Source organism: Oryzias latipes, chromosome 2 (assembly GCF_053564925.1).
Source record: "Oryzias latipes strain Hd-rR chromosome 2, Olatipes_Hd-rR_3.1".
In the NCBI taxonomy this organism is placed as follows: domain Eukaryota; kingdom Metazoa; phylum Chordata; class Actinopteri; order Beloniformes; family Adrianichthyidae; genus Oryzias; species Oryzias latipes.
Window position 1 is genome coordinate 42,230,701 of NC_136238.1, and position 18,210 is coordinate 42,248,910.

At 41.9% G+C, this 18,210-nt stretch overlaps 1 protein-coding gene and 1 long non-coding RNA gene across 2 annotated transcripts in view; both read left to right on the plus strand.

Annotated features, from left to right (window-relative positions):
* LOC111946432 (NACHT, LRR and PYD domains-containing protein 12-like) overlaps positions 1 to 11,432 on the plus strand; it is a 103,135-nt gene extending 91,703 nt beyond the window's left edge. Inside the window, exons 15-18 of the mRNA XM_078939519.1 lie at positions 2,723 to 2,899; positions 5,433 to 5,606; positions 9,947 to 10,120; positions 10,437 to 11,432. Of these exons, the coding sequence (XP_078795645.1) occupies positions 2,723 to 2,899; positions 5,433 to 5,606; positions 9,947 to 10,120; positions 10,437 to 10,458 (547 nt within the window). The 3' untranslated portion in view covers positions 10,459 to 11,432. The remainder of the gene's footprint in view (positions 1 to 2,722; positions 2,900 to 5,432; positions 5,607 to 9,946; positions 10,121 to 10,436) is intronic.
* Positions 11,433 to 15,195: 3,763 nt separating this feature from the next.
* On the plus strand, positions 15,196 to 16,507 carry LOC144988749 (uncharacterized). Its single transcript, XR_013652738.1, has 5 exons — positions 15,196 to 15,413; positions 15,502 to 15,662; positions 15,804 to 15,891; positions 15,996 to 16,082; positions 16,449 to 16,507. It is a non-coding gene; the product is annotated as an uncharacterized LOC144988749 (long non-coding RNA).
* Positions 16,508 to 18,210: the final 1,703 nt, after the last annotated feature.

Genomic DNA, 18,210 nt, shown 5'->3' on the forward strand with positions numbered 1-18,210 from the left:
TGTTTGTTTGAGGGGATGGCTGAAGCAGGAAGCCCAACCCTTCTGAATGAGATCTACACAGAGCTCTTCATCACAGAGGGAGGAAGAGGAGAGCTGAATGAAGAACATGAGGTCAGACAGATTGAAGCAGCATCCAGGAAAGCAGACAGAGCAGAAACAAGCATCAGACAAGAAGAGCTCTTCCAACTCCCAGCTGGAAGACCAGAACCAATCAGAACCGTGATGACTAAGGGAGTGGCTGGCATCGGGAAAACAGTCTTAACACAGAAGTTCACTCTGGACTGGGCTGAAGGCAAAGCCCACCAGAACCTCCACTTCACATTTCCATTCACTTTCAGAGAGCTGAATGTGCTGAAAGAGGAGAAGTTCAGCTTGGTGGAACTTGTTCATCACTTCTTCCCTGAAACCAAACAAGCAGGAATCTGCAGCTTTGAAGACTTCCAGGTCCTCTTCATCTTTGATGGTCTGGATGAGAGTCGACTTCCTCTGGACTTCCACAAGACTCGGATCCTGAATGACCCTAGAAAGTCCACCTCAGTGGCTGATCTGCTGACAAACCTCATCAGGGGGAACCTGCTTCCCTCTGCTCTCCTCTGGATAACCACACGACCTGCAGCAGCCAATCAGATCCCTGCTGAATGTGTTGACATGGTGACAGAGGTCAGAGGGTTCAATGATCCACAGAAGGAGGAGTACTTCAGGAAGAGGTTCAGAGATGAAGAGCAGGCCAGCAGGATCATCTCCCACATCCAGAGATCCAGAAGCCTCCACATCATGTGCCACATCCCAGTCTTCTGCTGGATCACTGCTACAGTTCTGGAGGATCTGCTGAAGAGCAGAGGAAGAGGAGAGCTGCCCAAGAGCCTGACTGAGATGTACATCCACTTCCTGGTGGTTCAGGCCAAAGTCAAGAAGGTCAAGTATGATGGAGGAGCTGAGACAGATCCTCACTGGAGTCCAGATACCAGGAAGATGATGGAGTCTCTTGGAAAACTGGCTTTTGAGCAGCTGCAGAAAGGAAACCTGATCTTCTATGAATCCGACCTGACAGAGTGTGGCATCGATATCAGAGCAGCCTCAGTGTACTCAGGAGTGTTCACACAGGTCTTTAGAGAGGAGAGAGGCCTGTACCAGGACAAGGTCTTCTGCTTCATCCATCTGAGTGTTCAGGAGTTTCTGGCTGCTCTTCATGTCCACCTGACCTTCATCACCTCTGGACTCAACCTCATGAAAGAACAGAAGAAATATTGGCTCTCTGACCTTCTTCAAAGCAGTCCAGTCCAGTTGTACCAGAGTGCTGTGGAGAAGGCCTTACAGAGTCCAAACGGACACCTGGACTTGTTCCTCCGCTTCCTCCTGGGTCTTTCACTGCAGACCAATCAGAGTCTCCTACGAGGTCTGCTGACTCAGACAGGAAGTAGCTCACAGACCAATCAGGAAACAGTCCAGTTCATCAAGGAGAAGATCAGTGAGGATCTGCCTGCAGAGAAAAGCATCAACCTGTTCCACTGTCTGAATGAACTGAATGATGGTTCTCTAGTGGAGGAGATCCAACAGGTCCTGATGTCAGGACGTCTCTCCACAGAGAAACTGTCTCCTGCTCAGTGGTCTGCTCTGGTCTTCATCTTACTGTCATCAGAAGAAGATCTGGAAGAGTTTGACCTTTGGAAATACTCTCCTTCAGAGGAGGCTCTTCTGAGGCTACTGCCAGTGATCAAAGCCTCCAACAAAGCTCTGTAAGAACTCTCAGGAAAATCACCTTCAGTCAACAAATGAATCTGAGTGGAAACATGAAAGATTCAATAACTGCTGTCTGTCTTTGTTTTCTTCAGACTGAGAAGCTGTTTCCTGTCAGAGAGAAGCTGTGCAGCTCTGTCCTCAGTTCTCAGCTCTCAGTCCTCCAGACTCAGACATCTGGACCTGAGTAACAACATCCTGCAGGATTCAGGAGTGAAGCTACTGTCAGCTGAACTGGAGAGTCCAGACTGTAAACTGGAGACTCTCAGGTCAGTTTCATTTAACCCTTGTGCTATCTTAGATGACCCCACCCTTATATTGACGTGTTCTCCCTACCATGACAAAGCTGGATAAAGGTGGAAAGATTTCATGTAATCCATGGACACCACTGAAGATGGCTTTTTCCGTATACTTGTATAGCGCTTTTCGACCTACAAGGACAAAGCGCTTTACAGTCACAGACCCATTCACCCAGTCACACACACACATTCACACACTGGTGGCCGCTCCGCTGCCAACCACAGGCGCCCACCTACCACCAGAGGCAAGGGGGGGTTCAGTGTCTTGCCCAAGGACACTTCGACTCATGGGCGTGCAAAGCGGGAATCCAACCTGCAATATTACGATCATGGGTCGACTGCCCTACCGCTGCACCACGGCCCCCCTAAGATCCCCTAAGATCACAAATCATTGAAGAAAAAAGGTTCAGCGCACTGTCTAGTGGGTCTAGATGACCCTCACTCCCAATGTTTAAGGGCCTAGGATAGCACAAGGGTTGAATGTTGATTCTCTACAAGAAGTTCTATCTGTTTTTCTCTGATTTTGTCACTAAGGGGGGGCTGAATAACTACCCAAAATGCAGAGAAGATGAGGCAGGAAGTTTCAAGTCACCCAAAATCTTTAATACTCGAAATAACCAAAAACAACTGCTGAGCAGGCAATACCAACAAACACAAATTCGAGATACTTTGCTGTCTGATTTCAGGTTGGAGAACTGCAGTTTGTCAGAGATCAGCTGTGAAGTTCTGGTCTCAGCTCTGAAGAAAAACCCGTCCAATCTGACAGAACTGGACCTGAGCTGGAACCACAACCTGCAGGATTCAGGATTTCTTCATTTGTGTGGTTTTCTGGAGAGTCCAGACTGCAGACTGCAGACTTTGAGGTCAGTTGTGTTCAGATCAATGACTGACTGATGACATGACTAGAGAACGATGACTGACCCCCCCATTCCCACCTTACTGTATGCTGCTGCTGACTGCACTCACTCTTACTGATTTCTTTTTTCAGAGAGGTATTCACATATATCAGGTGTGCACAATTCATGTAAAGTTTGCATGTCCAGCTGTGCAGTATCAGTCATGTCAGGACTTTCCTCCACAGCTAACTAGCTGGGACACTAAGTGCAATGAACAGTGAATCGAACAATTATGTTACGAAAATGATAAAAAGTGCAATAATGAAACGGTTAGGACACTGCAATATTGTTATACTTTATTTTTTATAAAAAATGTTCAACTCTTAAATTTTGTTCCTCATCTTATGTAAAGTCAAAATCCCATTATGTATCTATTTGGGGGAGCGGTGAGCTGCAGACACAGCCACACTCAGGAGCCATTTGGTAGTTTAAACCCCCCCCAATCCAACCCCTTACTGCTGAGTGTCAAGCAGGGTCCTATTTTTAAGAGTCTTTGATGTGATTCGGCCTGGATTTGAACTCACGACCTTCCAGTCACAGGGCTGACACTCTACCACAAGGCCACTGAGAAGGTTATTTATGAGCCTTTTTAGTTTTTGTTACTTTGATGTCCTCTGTAATTCACCCTGACTTGAATGCTGCAGTAGAAAAATTACAATGTACTTGTTTTAAATGTACAAATGGCAATAAATTCTTAATCTTATCTTAATCTTAGACAAGAGCTTCACTGTTACATCTCTTTAGTTCTCCATGGAGGAGCAGTTTCTCTCACCGTCCCTGCTGTCTCTCTGTCTCTGGCGGCTCTGAGTCTAAGTAGAGCTGCAAAGACAAAAGCAACAGTTTAGAACCCCGTATTGCAAGAAAATGGGTACAACGTAATACAGGGAGGGGGGCCTTTTTCTTGTATTTCTACCAGAAATTTATACAAATAAAAACTTGAAATAAAAAAGAAGTGCTGCTTTTTAATAAGAGGAACAAAAAGGACAGGTGCTCTTTTTGCACCTGTCCTTTTTCTGTGCTAAAGATTCTTAACAGAGTTCTGTCTAGTTTATCTTTGTTGGAAAATTCTTTAATGTCTCTTTTAAAGGTTTTCATGAATCATTAAATTTGTTTTCTTGAATGTTTTCCTCTGTAAAATATCTGCAGAGGGTTTAAACTTTCTTTGTTCACTTGATTTGTGTTGGATTCATTAAATGTGATAAAGATGTTTCTATGGACTTTCTCTTTACCCATAATTTAAAATGATCTTCAATTCTGAATTAACAATTCCCTTTACAATTTGATGATGTCATTTGAAAGTGCATATTACAATATTGGATTCAAGATGAAGACGTTAATATAAAGTGTTACCAATTCAATTCAATCTGAATTTTTTTATTTTTCAGCCCAAAATTTCCGTCTGTCATCAGGGCGGGTCCGACCTGACTGAATGGACCAAGTTCCTGGACCTCCAGCTGCATCACTGCTCCTGAACACACTTTTCTGTCTGATTGCAGGTTGAAGAACTGCAGTTTGTCAAAGATCAGCTGTGAAGCTCTGGTCTCAGCTCTGTGTTCAGATCAATATGACTGACTGATGACATGACTACGGATCAATGACTGACCCCCCCCCCCCCCCCCCATTCCCATTATTACCTTTTGGTGCGGCTGGCTGAAATTCAGAGTCTCGCTGAGACTCTGAATTTCCTTTTTTTTTCTTTTTTTTCCACAGAGGTGTTCTTGTATATCGACTGACAACTCATGTGATATTTATTCCTTTGTACTTATTTCCCCAAAGGTCATTACAGTAGGTGATGTAGGGGGAGAAATAATTTAAATATTTTCTGATTACTAGTTTGTCTGATAATAAGCCTGTCCAAAGAGGAATGTTTTCAGTCTAACTTTGAATGTAGAAACTGTGTCGGCCGCTCTTCCATGAGCTGGGAGCTTATTCCATGAAACATGGGCTTGGTGGCTAAACGCTTTACCTCCAACTGTACAGATCTTCAATCTGGACTCATTGTGTGTTTCTCTTTAACACAGAGGAGTATTTCCTGTGCTACAGGTTCTTAACAGGACTCTGTCTAATTAAGCTTTGCTGTTGGAAAATTCTTTAATGTCTCTTTTCCAAGTTTTCATGAAGCAGCAACTTTGTTTTCTTGAATCTTTTTCCTCTGTCAAATATCTTCAGGGGGTTTAAACTTTTCAAGTTTTTTTTAGCCCATAATTTTAAGTGATCTTCAAATCTCAATGAACAATTCACTTTACAGTCTGGTCATAACATTTGAAAATGCTTTTTTTCCAATTTAAGATACAAAATGAAGAAATACCCCCCCCCCCCCCCAAACACACACACACACACACAAAATGCATAATGCATTTTCATTTACAGGTCGTCAAAATTCTTCGGCCCAAATTTTCACCTGTAAATGTCATCTGTCAGTGTCTCATCAGGACAGATCCCACCTGACTGAATGCACCAAGTTCCTGGACCCTGAACACACTTTTCTGTCTGGTTTCAGGTTGAAGAACTGCAGTTTGTCAGAGATCAGCTGTAAAGATCTGGTCTCAGCTCTGAAGAAAAACCCGTCCAATCTGACAGAACTGGACCTGAATGTGAACAACCTCCAGGATTCAGGAGTTCTTCATCTGTGTGGTTTTCTGGAGAGTCCAGACTGCAGACTGCAGACTCTGAGGTCAGACTCCATGTTTCAGTTGTGTTCAGATCAATATGATGACAAAGTTGTGTTGACCTACAGTGAGCAGAAATGTCCAGATTCTGATCTGCAACAGGATCTTCCTGCAGCTGCTTGTTCCAAAGCTGTCTGCTGACATTTGTTCTCCACAATGTTCTGCTTTCAGCCATCAGCTCTTCTTTGTGTCTTTGCTCCAACAAACTCCATTAAAGCGTGTAAAGGAAGCAGCCGTGCACGCTCACATGCACTCTGAGTCCTGCTGCTGTGTTTCAGCAGATGCAGCTGAGAGTCCAGCGGCTGATGTTTGTGAGCAGACAGTGACAGAGTCCTGGTGCAGCTGGATGCTGCTCTGACAGACACATCCTCCACAAACATCCTCACCTTTTCATCCACAAACATCATCACATCATCCATCAAAGCTCCCAGCAGCTTCTGACTCTTCATTCAGAGCTGAAGTCATGCTTGATCAGGGATCAATGTCCAACATTTGCTGCTGACTCTTCCTCATCACTTCCTTCTTCTCTCTGCTTTGATCTGTTGGAGCTGAAAGTCTCTGCTTGAAGGGCTGCAGCAGAGAAGGACGAAGATCATCTCCTGAAAACTGGGAGGAAGACTTTCCAGCATCCTGCTGCTGAAATTCTCCCATGATTCAGTGCTGTTTGGAGAAGAGCTTAGCAGAACGAGAAAGTGGACTTTGTCTGCTGTTTGTGCGACAAACGTGTTGTATGACAGGGGAAATCCTCGCGCCACACCCCTCACCGGCGTTTCCGAGGAAGTCAGCTGGCCACGCCATCTCGTCACCACCCCCTTATATAGTCTTTTACTGAAGTTCCCCAATTATTTAGTTTTGATTCTTTTCCTTTTGAAGCATAATTTACATGAAAAATCAGGCAACCACCCTTTTCCACAGCAGGAATACATACATTACACATTTTTTATACAAAACATAAATTCCTGATAGTACCATGTCTTAAGAATTTTCCTCTAACTATGTTTTGCACAACATCAGTGTAATGTGACATTGTCACAGCGTGGCCTAGAGATCTGCTTGGGCTCTACATATTTCCTTTAATTTCTTTTCCCTCATAAGGTTTGTCTGACATTGTTTGGTGTTCCTGACATTATTCTTTTTAATTTTTAAATAGAGATTTTGCAACCACCCACATTGTAAAAATAGTTGTGGCTGTTAGAATAAACCAGCTGCTCCACCCGAGTGAACCATGTATCTGAGCGGAGCAGCCGGTCTCGTAGCTTAGTGTTTGCGGGCTGGGGAAGGGCTTTGTTACGGTGTGCGCTACGGATGAGGCAATCTGGACTCAGGAGAACCGTGTCTCCCAGGAGATTTGTATCTCCAAGCAGAGGAGCAGCTTTGGGACGGGCGTAGGCGGTTTTTGAATAAACAGTCCTGAGAAACCGTACAAACAATCATGTGAATTTGTGTTTCCAGTCAGTTCCAGACAAAATGAAGGCCGATGTTATTCCAATTTAAGTTCATCCACGGCTAAACATTGTTAGCATGACTAACACCCTCCCCTGCCTGCAAACAACGAGTCTACGAGCTACCAACTATGAGTCCTGGTGCTCTCCTCAGAGTCATGAACATGCAATGTGTGTGCATGCACGGTTGCCTCCTAGCTAGCTCGCCAAGTTTTTACTATGTAGCGTGTATGACTTACATGAACTTTACAAAGTTGGTTTTGATTAATTTGGGCTAGTTTGGTTCGACTCATGGAGGAATGTGAATGTTTAAAAACCACAGACGTGACTTAAGTTGCTAGTGTGAATGTATTTACAATATACAGTGAATACAAAAAGCACGATATATACAACAAAGGAATGTTTTTTGAGTCCAGAGGATGTTTTTTGTTGTTTTGCCTTTATAGTTCTTAAGGCGTTTGTTAGGCCTTATGGAAGAGTTTTGATAGTTCTCTTTTGGGAAGAAGAAAACAAAACAAAAAAGAAAGAAACACTCCAGCTAAATTGTTGGATGAGAAGGGGGTTAGTTCCTACCGCACTGGCAGTGAAGAGGGCAGAATCCAAGGCAAGATCGGGGCTCCTTTTTAGCTCGCCATCTGCAGAGGATTTATCCTCTTTCCTTCTGGGAGTGGTAAAACTGCCTGATCAACAATTCCATCCAGTGCTCAGGTTGAGCATCCAATAGATTGGTCTGCAAGACGACCAGTCTTGCGACCTGGCCTGTTAAAACAGGGTCAATAAATAAATAATAATTTCCTTTGATCAAAAGAAAGCATATCCCCACAACCTCCTTAATTAACATAATAAACAAATGCATACGCAATTCATAATCAGGAGGACACTACAAAAAAAAAACAATATCTCAAGTGCATAATTAATAGTTGTACATTTCAAAATTCAATCTCAATGTAGATGATCATCAATAATTTCATTTCAACGAGTACTCACAATACATATTTCAACATTATCAAGCAGAAAAATAGTTCATTTTAACCACATCCAATCATAAACAAACAATTCAATTAAGCTGGCGCCCGCGCCAGCTGTCTCAATCATGGCTGCACTCACCAGTTCACTTTTTGCTCAACTGTGCAGATTTAAATCCCGGCTTCAGGTAATGAACGCCGATCTGCAGCAGCGGTACACAGCCCAGCTCCCTCGTATTTGCAACCTGTCAGTGCTTTGACAGGTCTCCCAAAAACAAAAGCCACGTCACTACAGAACTTATATTTCCTGAGGAGGCTCAAGCGAGCTGGGATGGGGATCCCAGTCCTGACCTCCTTCTACAGGTGTGTGGTGGAGAGCGTCATGACCTCCTGCATCACGGTGTGGCACGGCAGCTGCTCTGCGGCAGAGAGGAAAGCTCTGCAACGAGTGACCAAAGCTGCACAGAGGACTGTGGGCTGCAGCCTGCCGTCCACCACTGACATCTATACGACCAGATGCAGGAAACGGGCCTCTCGCATCCTGAAAGACCCCACCCACCCCTCACACCCTCTGTTCTCCCTGCTCCCCTCAGGCAGGAGACTGAGGAGCATAAAGAGCAGGACCACCAGACTGAGGAACAGTTTCTTTCCTGAAGCAGTCAGACTGCTTAACTCCGGTTGATCACTGCACCCCCCCCCCCCTCTATGGACAACAAGCTAATTCCCAAGTGCAATATCACAGGGCTGTGCAATACTTAACATAAAATACTGTGCAATTTGAAAAATACTTCTGTGCAATACTCATCAGGAACCACACCATAACAGACTGATATTTTACTGACATTATTATTGATATATATTATTTATGTCTGAATGTAAACGGCTGGCCCGGGACCAGAGAGCCTAATTTCGTTTTATCATGATAAAATGACAATAAAGTTTCCTGATTCCTGATTCCTGATTCCTGATTCCTATAGTCTCGCGGTATTTGCACAGCGCAAAGGAACCGGCAAATTTAAAGTGACAGCGCAGAATTTCATCTGGGTTACATGCGCAACAGTACGAGCACAGTTGATTAATACGTGTACGATTTATCAGATTTAAAAAAAAAAAAAAACCACTGGCACTTGGAGGGCTCCGTAAGAAACACTCATTGGTTTAGATCAGTGTTTTTCATCCAGTGTACCGTGAGAGACGTCAGGTGTGCCGCGGGAAACAAATTTTTTCTGATCTAAAAACATTTACATCTCCAGAATATAAGCTTTGTGTTAATCAAAAAGGCTCATGTTTCACACCGAGTAGTTTGTCAACAGCTTTGTGGAGCTCTTTAAAAAATAATACACCGGATCTCCCATGTCTTTTATAAGAAGGGGGAGAATAACTTTTGACAAGTGTCCAGCTGCAACTTTGATGTGTGTTAAATCAAAGGCGGAGTATGCGAATTAGATGCCCGCATGGCGTTTGATGTAAACATGCAATTTGAATTGAGCACATGGAGGGGGGGGCAATCTTCGGCACACGTCTGTGCAGAACCACGGCTAGTGATCCAAACGGATCACTGATCATTTGAGCCTACTAGAAGCTTACCGGGGATCCGTTGTCAGACCGTGTAAAAAGTGAATAAAAGAATGAACCTCAGAGGCGCGAGTCTGTCCGACATCAGCCCCACTGCATTCACTACAACTCCCATGATGCATTAGAATAATGTGACAGCATTTCTTCCTGTGCTGCTGTTATTTTTCGTAAAGCTCAACAAATGCAAACATCTGTTCTAACAGTTTGCAAATATTCCTGATAAAAGCAGGAAAACTGTTTATTTCTCCTTTAAGGTTTTGGTTGAAGAACAAAAAAATTAAAATCAGAGATTACAGTGTTTGATGAATAAGGTTGAAAAGCACAAACTTTGTCTTTAAACTCAACTCTTTGTTCTGGATTCAGGTTGATCTACTGCAGGTTGTCAAAGACCAGCTGTGCTACTCTGGTCTCAGCTCTGAAGTCCAACCCGTCCCACCTGAAAGAACTGGACCTGAGGATCAACAACCTTTATCCTTCAGATGTTCAGCAGCTCCAGGATCTGGTGAAGAGTCCAAACTCCAAACTGCAGACTCTGAGGTCAGTAGAGGGTTGGAGTCAGTCCAGCTGCTTCCAGATGTTTGGTCCCAAAGTTAGTCTGAGAGCAAAGATGCAGAGTTTCCTGTGAAGCTGCAGCTTCTCAGTGAAGCTCTGAGGAGAATGATGACAGGCTCCAGGACAACAGTCAGCCAATCAGAGCAGCAGAAGCTCCAACAGGTGAAGATGACAGGAAGCTGCTGCTCTGAACAGGACTGAAGCTCCTGCTGCTCTTTCTGCTGCTGTGCTGCATCACGGACTGACAGACCAGGATCAGGAGACATTCCTTCATCTCTGTCTCTACACTTTCTCTCTGAAGGTGGAAGGGCTGGTCAGACTGATGTTCCTCCTGGAGGAGGAGAGAGGAGCAGCAGCAGCAGCTGGTCTGCAGAGATGTTGTGACTGGACGGTGTTCCTGGGAGGTGGAGAGCAGAGTGATGGAGGAATCAGAGGAAGTGGAGATGAGTGTCAGAGCTGCAGCAGGAACTGATCTGAGATCAGCTCCACTGTCTCTCTCAGCATCAAGTGGACAGTTATTGTGCTGCAGCTCCCCCGGTGGACTGATCTTCTCAACTTGGAGTTTTGATCTAATGCATCACTTTTATGACATTTCTACCACTACGTTGCACACAAAGCTTTCTAAGTTGCAAATAAAAATACTAAGTATTTGCTTTTCAATTATTTTTTATATTGCTTTCACATTTTTTTGGCTTTCATTCATTCATTTTCTTCCGTTTATCCCTTTCGGGGTCATGGGGTTGCCGGAGCTTATCCCGGCCACTTATGGGCAAAGGCAGGGGACACCGTGGATAGGTCACCAGTTGTTTTTTTTTTGCTTTCACATTTTTTTTGCTTTCAAAAATTTTTTTTGCATTTGCAAAACGCATGTTTTTGCATGCATTGCGTTACATCTCACCTTTTCCTATCTTTGCTTTTGCTGACTACTCTGAGCGCGACTTAGATAAAACTGCCACCATTGCCACAGCCAAAAAAGTTTTTGCATGCGCTTTGTGTCATCTCACTTTTTACCTATCTTTGATATTGCTGAGTTAAGTTTCTGTTTAGCATGACAAAGATGCCATCAAAGACTTTCTGTGTTGAGACGCTGTCACTTTAACCCAGTGCATCATGGGAGATGTAGTGCAATCGGCCGCCGAACGCAGACAGACTCGCGTTTCTGAGCTAGGGCTGGGAATCACTGGGTACCTCACGATACGTTACGATTTGCGATACATTGCTCACAATAACGATACTATCACGATATGACGACAATGTGATAATCGATATATCTCGTCTCTTAACAACTCACAATATATAGATATATATATATATAGAGATAAGATATATATTAGAAAGAAGAACTTGAAAAACGTTTTTTTGAAAAATATTTCCCCATTTATTTTTTCGTTTTTAAACACTGTGATAATAAACAACTTGTGTCCTATTTGGTGTAATGAATAACAGACTTTTGTGTAACATTGCTGAAATCAGTAATACTGTCTGTAAAATTCAGTTTAAACAGTAGTGAACATGAACAGCAGTGCCATTTAGTACCAAATTGCTGTAAACAGGATAAAAAATGAATAAGTCAAGTAGCTGCCAGGCACATTGGTATTAACTTTTAAAAAACAAAACCATAACCATTTCTTAATTTAAAAAAATAGCTGTGAATCAGATATTAATTCTGTGAACAAATTATAGTGTCTTTGTTAAATAATAAATCCATAAAATAAATACATAAATATGATCATTGATAAATATGTACAAATACAAAATAATACAGAACACCAGCATTTGTAAATATGCATGCTTTGAAAATGATTATTTTGGGTGTTTTGGAAATAAGAATTACAGAATTACAATTATAATTACTGAATTACATCGACAATCAAGAGAAGACTTCACCAGAGTGAATACAGAGGGTTTACTGCAAGATGTCAACCATTAGTGTGCCTCAAAGACAGGAAGGCCAGATCAGAGTTTAGCAAACGACATCTAAAACAGTCTTCACAGTTCCAGAACAACATCCCATGGCAGATGAGACCAAGATCAACTTGTACCAGAGTGATGGAAAGAGAAGAGAATGGAGAAGGAAAGGAACTGCGCATGATCCTCAACATATCACCTCATCAGTGAAGCATGGTGGTGGTAATGTCATGGCGTGGGCATGTAGAGCTGCTGATGGACCTGGTTCTCTTGTATTTATTGATGATGTGACTGCTGACAAAAGCAGTAGGAACAACTCTGAAGTGTTTTGGGCAATATTATCTGCTCATGTTCAGCCAAATGCTTCAGCACTCATTGGACGGAGCTTAACAGTGCAGATGGACAATGATCCAAAGCTTGCTGCAACAGCAACCAAAGACTCTCTTAATACGGGAAAGAAGTGCAATGTTATGCAAAGGCCAAGTCAATCACATGACCTGAATCCGACTGAGCAAAATGTCCTAAGAACAAGCAGGAAGTGAAGACAGTTGCACTGAAGGCTGACACCCAGCTTCTGGTGATGTCTATGCGTTCCAGACTTCAGGCTGTAATTGACTGCAAAGGATTTGCAACAAAGTATTAAAAAGTGAATGTTTGGTTCATGATTATTATTCTGTCCCATTACTTTTGGATCTTTAACAGGCGGGAGGCAAATATGCAAACTGTTGTAATTCCTGCACCGCTCACCTGATCTGGATGTAAATACCCTCAAATTAAAGCTGACAGTCTGCAGTTGACTCGCATCTTGCTCGTTTAATTTTAAATCCATTGTGGTGGTGTATAGAGCCAAAAATGCTGGAATTGTGTTGATGTCCCATTATATATGGACCTGACTGTAACTGTCAAGCTTGAAGCTCCACCCCTCCTCCCAGTGACAGTCAGGATTTTGGTTGAACTTGTTCTCTGTCTTTAGTTTCTCTAAACGTCCTGCTGTGTTTATGGGATGTTTCTTCCTCCATCTTCATCTCGAATTCTCAGGTCACTTTACAAACATCCTGCAGCTCCTGTCAGTCATTTCACCAACAAGAAGCCCCGCTCCTTTTATCATGTCCACCATGTTGACGAGTGTCAGAATAAAACCTGACGCTCCTGATCCTCTGACTGTGCAGCAGTGGGTGTTCACTTGGTAGACAGCAGGCAGGTTGAGGGTTTGATTCCAGGAAGGCTCAAAGTCTGAATCAGACTTTTCCACTTCAGCTGCTCCACCTGCTGCCCCGCCTCCATCCAGGTGGACTCTTCCTGGTTGTGAGTCAGTGATCAGTGCTGCAGCTGCGTTGACACGGTGAGTGGAGACTCTTCTTCCTCTTCATCTCTTTGCAGAAACTGAAGTGAGTTTGTTTCTGGAACTGTGTCTTCACTAACTTGACTGTTTGTTTCTGAATGTTTGGAGAAGATCTTCTTCTTTCTCTGCAAACTCTCCTCCCTCTGCTGTTTCCAAAGCTTCATCATTGTTGGATCAACAACATGGAGGACTCTTCTTCATCAAGTCAACAACAATCAGCTGATGCTTGTTGTGTTTTTTCATTTCTGACTCCAAACCTTCCTGTTCTCCTCCATCCAAGTCTGTGTATGAACAGTGTTGGGAGGTAGGTGCGAAATGGCAGCCACGCCTCTGTCAGTCTGCCCCAGGGCAGCTGTGGCTACAACCGTAGCTACCATCACCAAGTATGAATGAGGAGTGAATGAATAATGGACACAATGTAAGTGCTTTGGGTGTCTTGAAAATCCAATCCATTATTATTATTATGTTGATCTGAAACCAGCCCAAAGCAAATTTTCTCTGCAATAATAAAATAAAAACCATCCAAACTGGACAGAAAACCACAGAATCTGGTAACACTGTTGGAAGACAGACTTCCTTGTTTGGCTCCTCTGTGACACACCAACACTGGCTTTATTGGTTACGTGACTTTTCCTGCAGCAATACACTCATCAATGTAACATCAAAGTGGTTGGTAATACAGTAACTCTTTGTTATTTGATCTTAGCAGCAAAAATATAACACTTAAGTTTTCGTGTCACCTTAACAAAATAACAAAATGCTGGTTGTCTAGTTAAGAAAAACACTACAAAAACTTAGAACAACTTGTTAAATCTGCGTGTGGCAAATGGAAACCTGGTTGCTAAGGTAAACTAAAAGAAGAACTTTGACGCAGAGACATCAAATTTGGAGAACACATGAATGACTATGGTTGCAATGGAAACCTACCCTCAGTAAAGTCAGCAGGCTTAAATTAGCTTCAGAACAGCTTACAGCAGATATTTCATTTATCGTATTTGGAGGTAAAAATTTGGCTCTTTTTGAAAACTATCATTGCTTGTGCTGCTTTTATCTTATAATCCTTATTTTAATCCAGAAATGACTTTCTTTGATGTAAATGTTAGATAATATAAGACCATAGGATGCTGATCTGAAAATGACATTTCATTGATGAAGGTGTTGACTTGTCATTAACTTTTGCTTTACAGTGAAGGTACTTTTCGGGTCAAAGGGCTCCAGCGTTGTCCTCAGTCCAGGTGATGCAGAAACGTCCATCATCAGAATAACATGGAAACATGGAGCTGATTTGGCTGCAGACTGGTTTGGAGGGAATCCAACTTTCTACTGCAGCTTTAAGGGTGAGACCTTAGTAGTTTTCCAATAATAAACAAATATGATGATACTGTGGTGTTGAAACCTTCTTGTTATTTTACTTTAAAAAATTACATTAACTTTCCCACTAACCTTCTGTTGTTTTTCTTGTCTTGTGACGGAAAGGATCAGTTTCTTTTGTGTGAAATGAGATTGTTGAACTGACTTTAACTTTAGCGTAGAAAATAAACATAAAATTCATTTAAAAAAATCCATTGTGGCGGGGTCCCGCTGGTAAATGATGCAGAGGAGCCAAGGTAGGAGCGTTCTTTTATTCAAGAACAATGAGCACCACAATTGCTCCATGCAGGGCACAACAGGTCATGTCACCTCTGTCACTCTCCTCCTTTTTACTTCCTGTGATGCTCCCTTTTAAATGATGAGCCCCTCCCATTGGGCGTGGCTCTTCATCATTTTCCAGGTGGCATCACAGGAACCAGTCTTAGATTGTCCAGCAAGACACTTGAACATAAAATACGTAAACAGTATGGCAACCACCACCAGCTGACTGAGCCACACCGTCACATCCATAAATATCTGTCATTCTTCCAGGTGGCTGCAGTTTAAATACTAAAACGGGGAATCTGACGATCAATGATGTGAGACCAGAGCACGGCGGCGAGTAGACGCCAGAGATTGATGGAAAACTCCTATCTGCTATAAAGCTACGAGTTTTCTGTAAGTTATAGTTTGTTATTCTGTAACTTTTCTTTGATTTGATTCATTTTATTAATCAAAACAAGTTTTGTATTTGTTCTCTTTTCAGCTCCAGTCCCCAAACCCAGAATTACTCCTGACTGTAATCCTGAGAAAACCAACTGTACCCTCACCTGTAGCTTTGACAGAACTGATGATCTGGGAGATGTGGAGGTTTTCTGGATTCCAGATGACAGACGTGAAAAAGGCACAGAGCTACAGATCACTAAGGTACACAGAAAACATTTAAAACATATTACTACAAACCTAAATTATTGAAAGAATTAGAAAAAAAACACATTTTAGTCTTTAACCTCTAGTGAGGATTTAGACTGTCCACGGTGATGAAACTTTATGAACTTTTGTCTTTAGGAGACAAAGGAGGAGACGTTTATCTGCAGCCTGAAAAATCCTGTCAGCTCTGAGAACAGCACAGAACTGAAGAACCCTCTCTTTTCTGGTGAGTCATCATGTCTGTAGAAACCCACAGAATCACAAGAACCACTAAAACCCAGAACAAGTCATTCATGAGACTGTTTATTTACTGTGATCTGTTATTTTTAGGAGGAAGACGTCTTTTTTATCTACTGATTCTTCTTTTCCTAATTGTTCTGATTGGGGTTGAACTGTTCTTGATTTTCCACTACATAAGTAAGAAAAAGTTTTTATCTTTGTTCAGTTCTAAAATCCAATCTGTGTTCATAATCTGAGCAAGTTCAATGATTTTCTTGTGTGGAATGAATTCAGGGTCTGTAAAATCCTCAGTCTGGTGGTTTTGTTTGGTTTCCTGTTATGAGCACAGAGTTCTGATGAACATGTTTCACATCGTGCTGCTTTCAATGACCCTCTCTTTCAGTAAATTTGAATTCAAATCAAACAATCCATGTAAAATAAGGATAACTTGTCCAAAACACGTCTAATGAAACCTGAATGGTTACAGATGAAACACAAACCTGATCCATGTTCTGAACTCAATGTGTAGATTTTAAGTTAGCTCTGTTTTGGTCTTTCAAACAGAACGTGACAGGATTTCACAAGGACCTGCTGTGTTTAGAGGTGAGATCATGAATCTTCTCTACAGAAACCAGAGGGTAAAATCAGCAGCAGTCTGTGTTTGAATCACAGACACTCTGTGTCCATGTGTTCTGAACAACTCAATATGTAGATGTGTAACGCTCAAAAAACATTTACTAGGTCTTCTGATTGATACATTACCAAGGGGTTTCCTCACCATGTTATTCAAGCCAAACAAACCCAGATAAACCCAAACAAAATAAGCCAGCCACTATATCTGCTAGTCACAAACAGCTTTTTATAATGAACATAAATAAATAAATGTCCTTTTCCCCGCGACAAACCGGCTGAAAAGAGAGAAACAACAAAAACAAACAAACAAACAAAAACGTCAATAGTTCTCTGTCCGCTACTGGGGCCTGTTGCACAAAAGTAGAATTAAGACATCCGGGATAAATGACTGAGCTGAGCTCAATGAATCCAAAACATGTGCATCCAGGCTTAATTGGTTGCACAAAGACCAAGCCAGGATGAGCAGACACTGATTCATCAAGCCAGGTGTAACCAATCCTGGATAGGTGCGCGCTCACGGCTCACTCAAACAGACCCCGCCGAAGATCACAGATAAACTGATTTACCATGGCAACTAGAGCCGCGTACCTTTCCCCGTCGGAAGCACAAATCCTCATGGAGGCATACGAGGAGGTAAAAGATATAATTAAGAAGAAAGGCAACACCGCCACAGTGATAAAGCACACTCAAGATTTTTTTAAATTAAATTACCAGCCAAATAATTTTATGAAAATCTAACTTGTCATTTCAACCAGAAAATGTTGTGTTTGTTAATCTTACGTGAATGAATCATGTCGATCATACATAAAAATAATCCATTTAAAAGTTACTAATTTCAATCATGTTGATCCAACATGATACCGTTAAATTGGATACTTTAGTAATCGCAAGGAATTGTGGGATTCCATTGTCTTTGTCTATCTGGGCAGATTGGGGTCTAAGTGTGAGTTTTTGTCCATGGGTTTTATTGTCTAGCTGTTTTACTCTGTTTTAACTAGTGATTTAAACTGTTATGGTTCTTTTTTTCTGCTCCATGAGTTAGAGTGTGGGAGAGGATGATGACCAAACCCCTTGTGCGGTAAACTGTTCATGTGACTTAAAACAGAATTCGCGTTATTTGAGTTCCTGTCTTGTGATGTGGGACATTACTGCGTATTTAATGTCTTTGATGTGAAAATTAAAAGACCCATTGGTTGAAACTTTGGAAAACTATATCAATGTCAGATGTATAAATAAAATTAAAGCAAAAAATTAAGTTATATCAACATAAATTGTGTTAGGTAGTCATACAAATTTAAGTTGAATAAACTTAATTTAATGAGGTGTGACCAATTGAAGTGATTCAATTAAGTTGGATCAACTTTTATCCTTTGACAGTGAGCAACAATATTAATTTAAAGTTGGGTCCAACTGCAGTATTTAGATTGAATCAACTTAAATTTATTAGTTTGAGCCTAAGTACATTAAGTAGGACCAATATGATTCATTTTTGTTCAAGTAACGCTGTCTAATCTTGTGGAAATCATTTCCATCATTTTTTTATGTTCATTCAAAGTGAACGTTTTTTGAGTGTAGTTTACCTGCTTTGTTTTATCCTTATTCAATAAAGGAACATAATGTTGCACATTGTGTTTTTATATTCATATTGAATGTGTATTATTTTATATGACAGAGTACTAGGGCCCCACTGAGG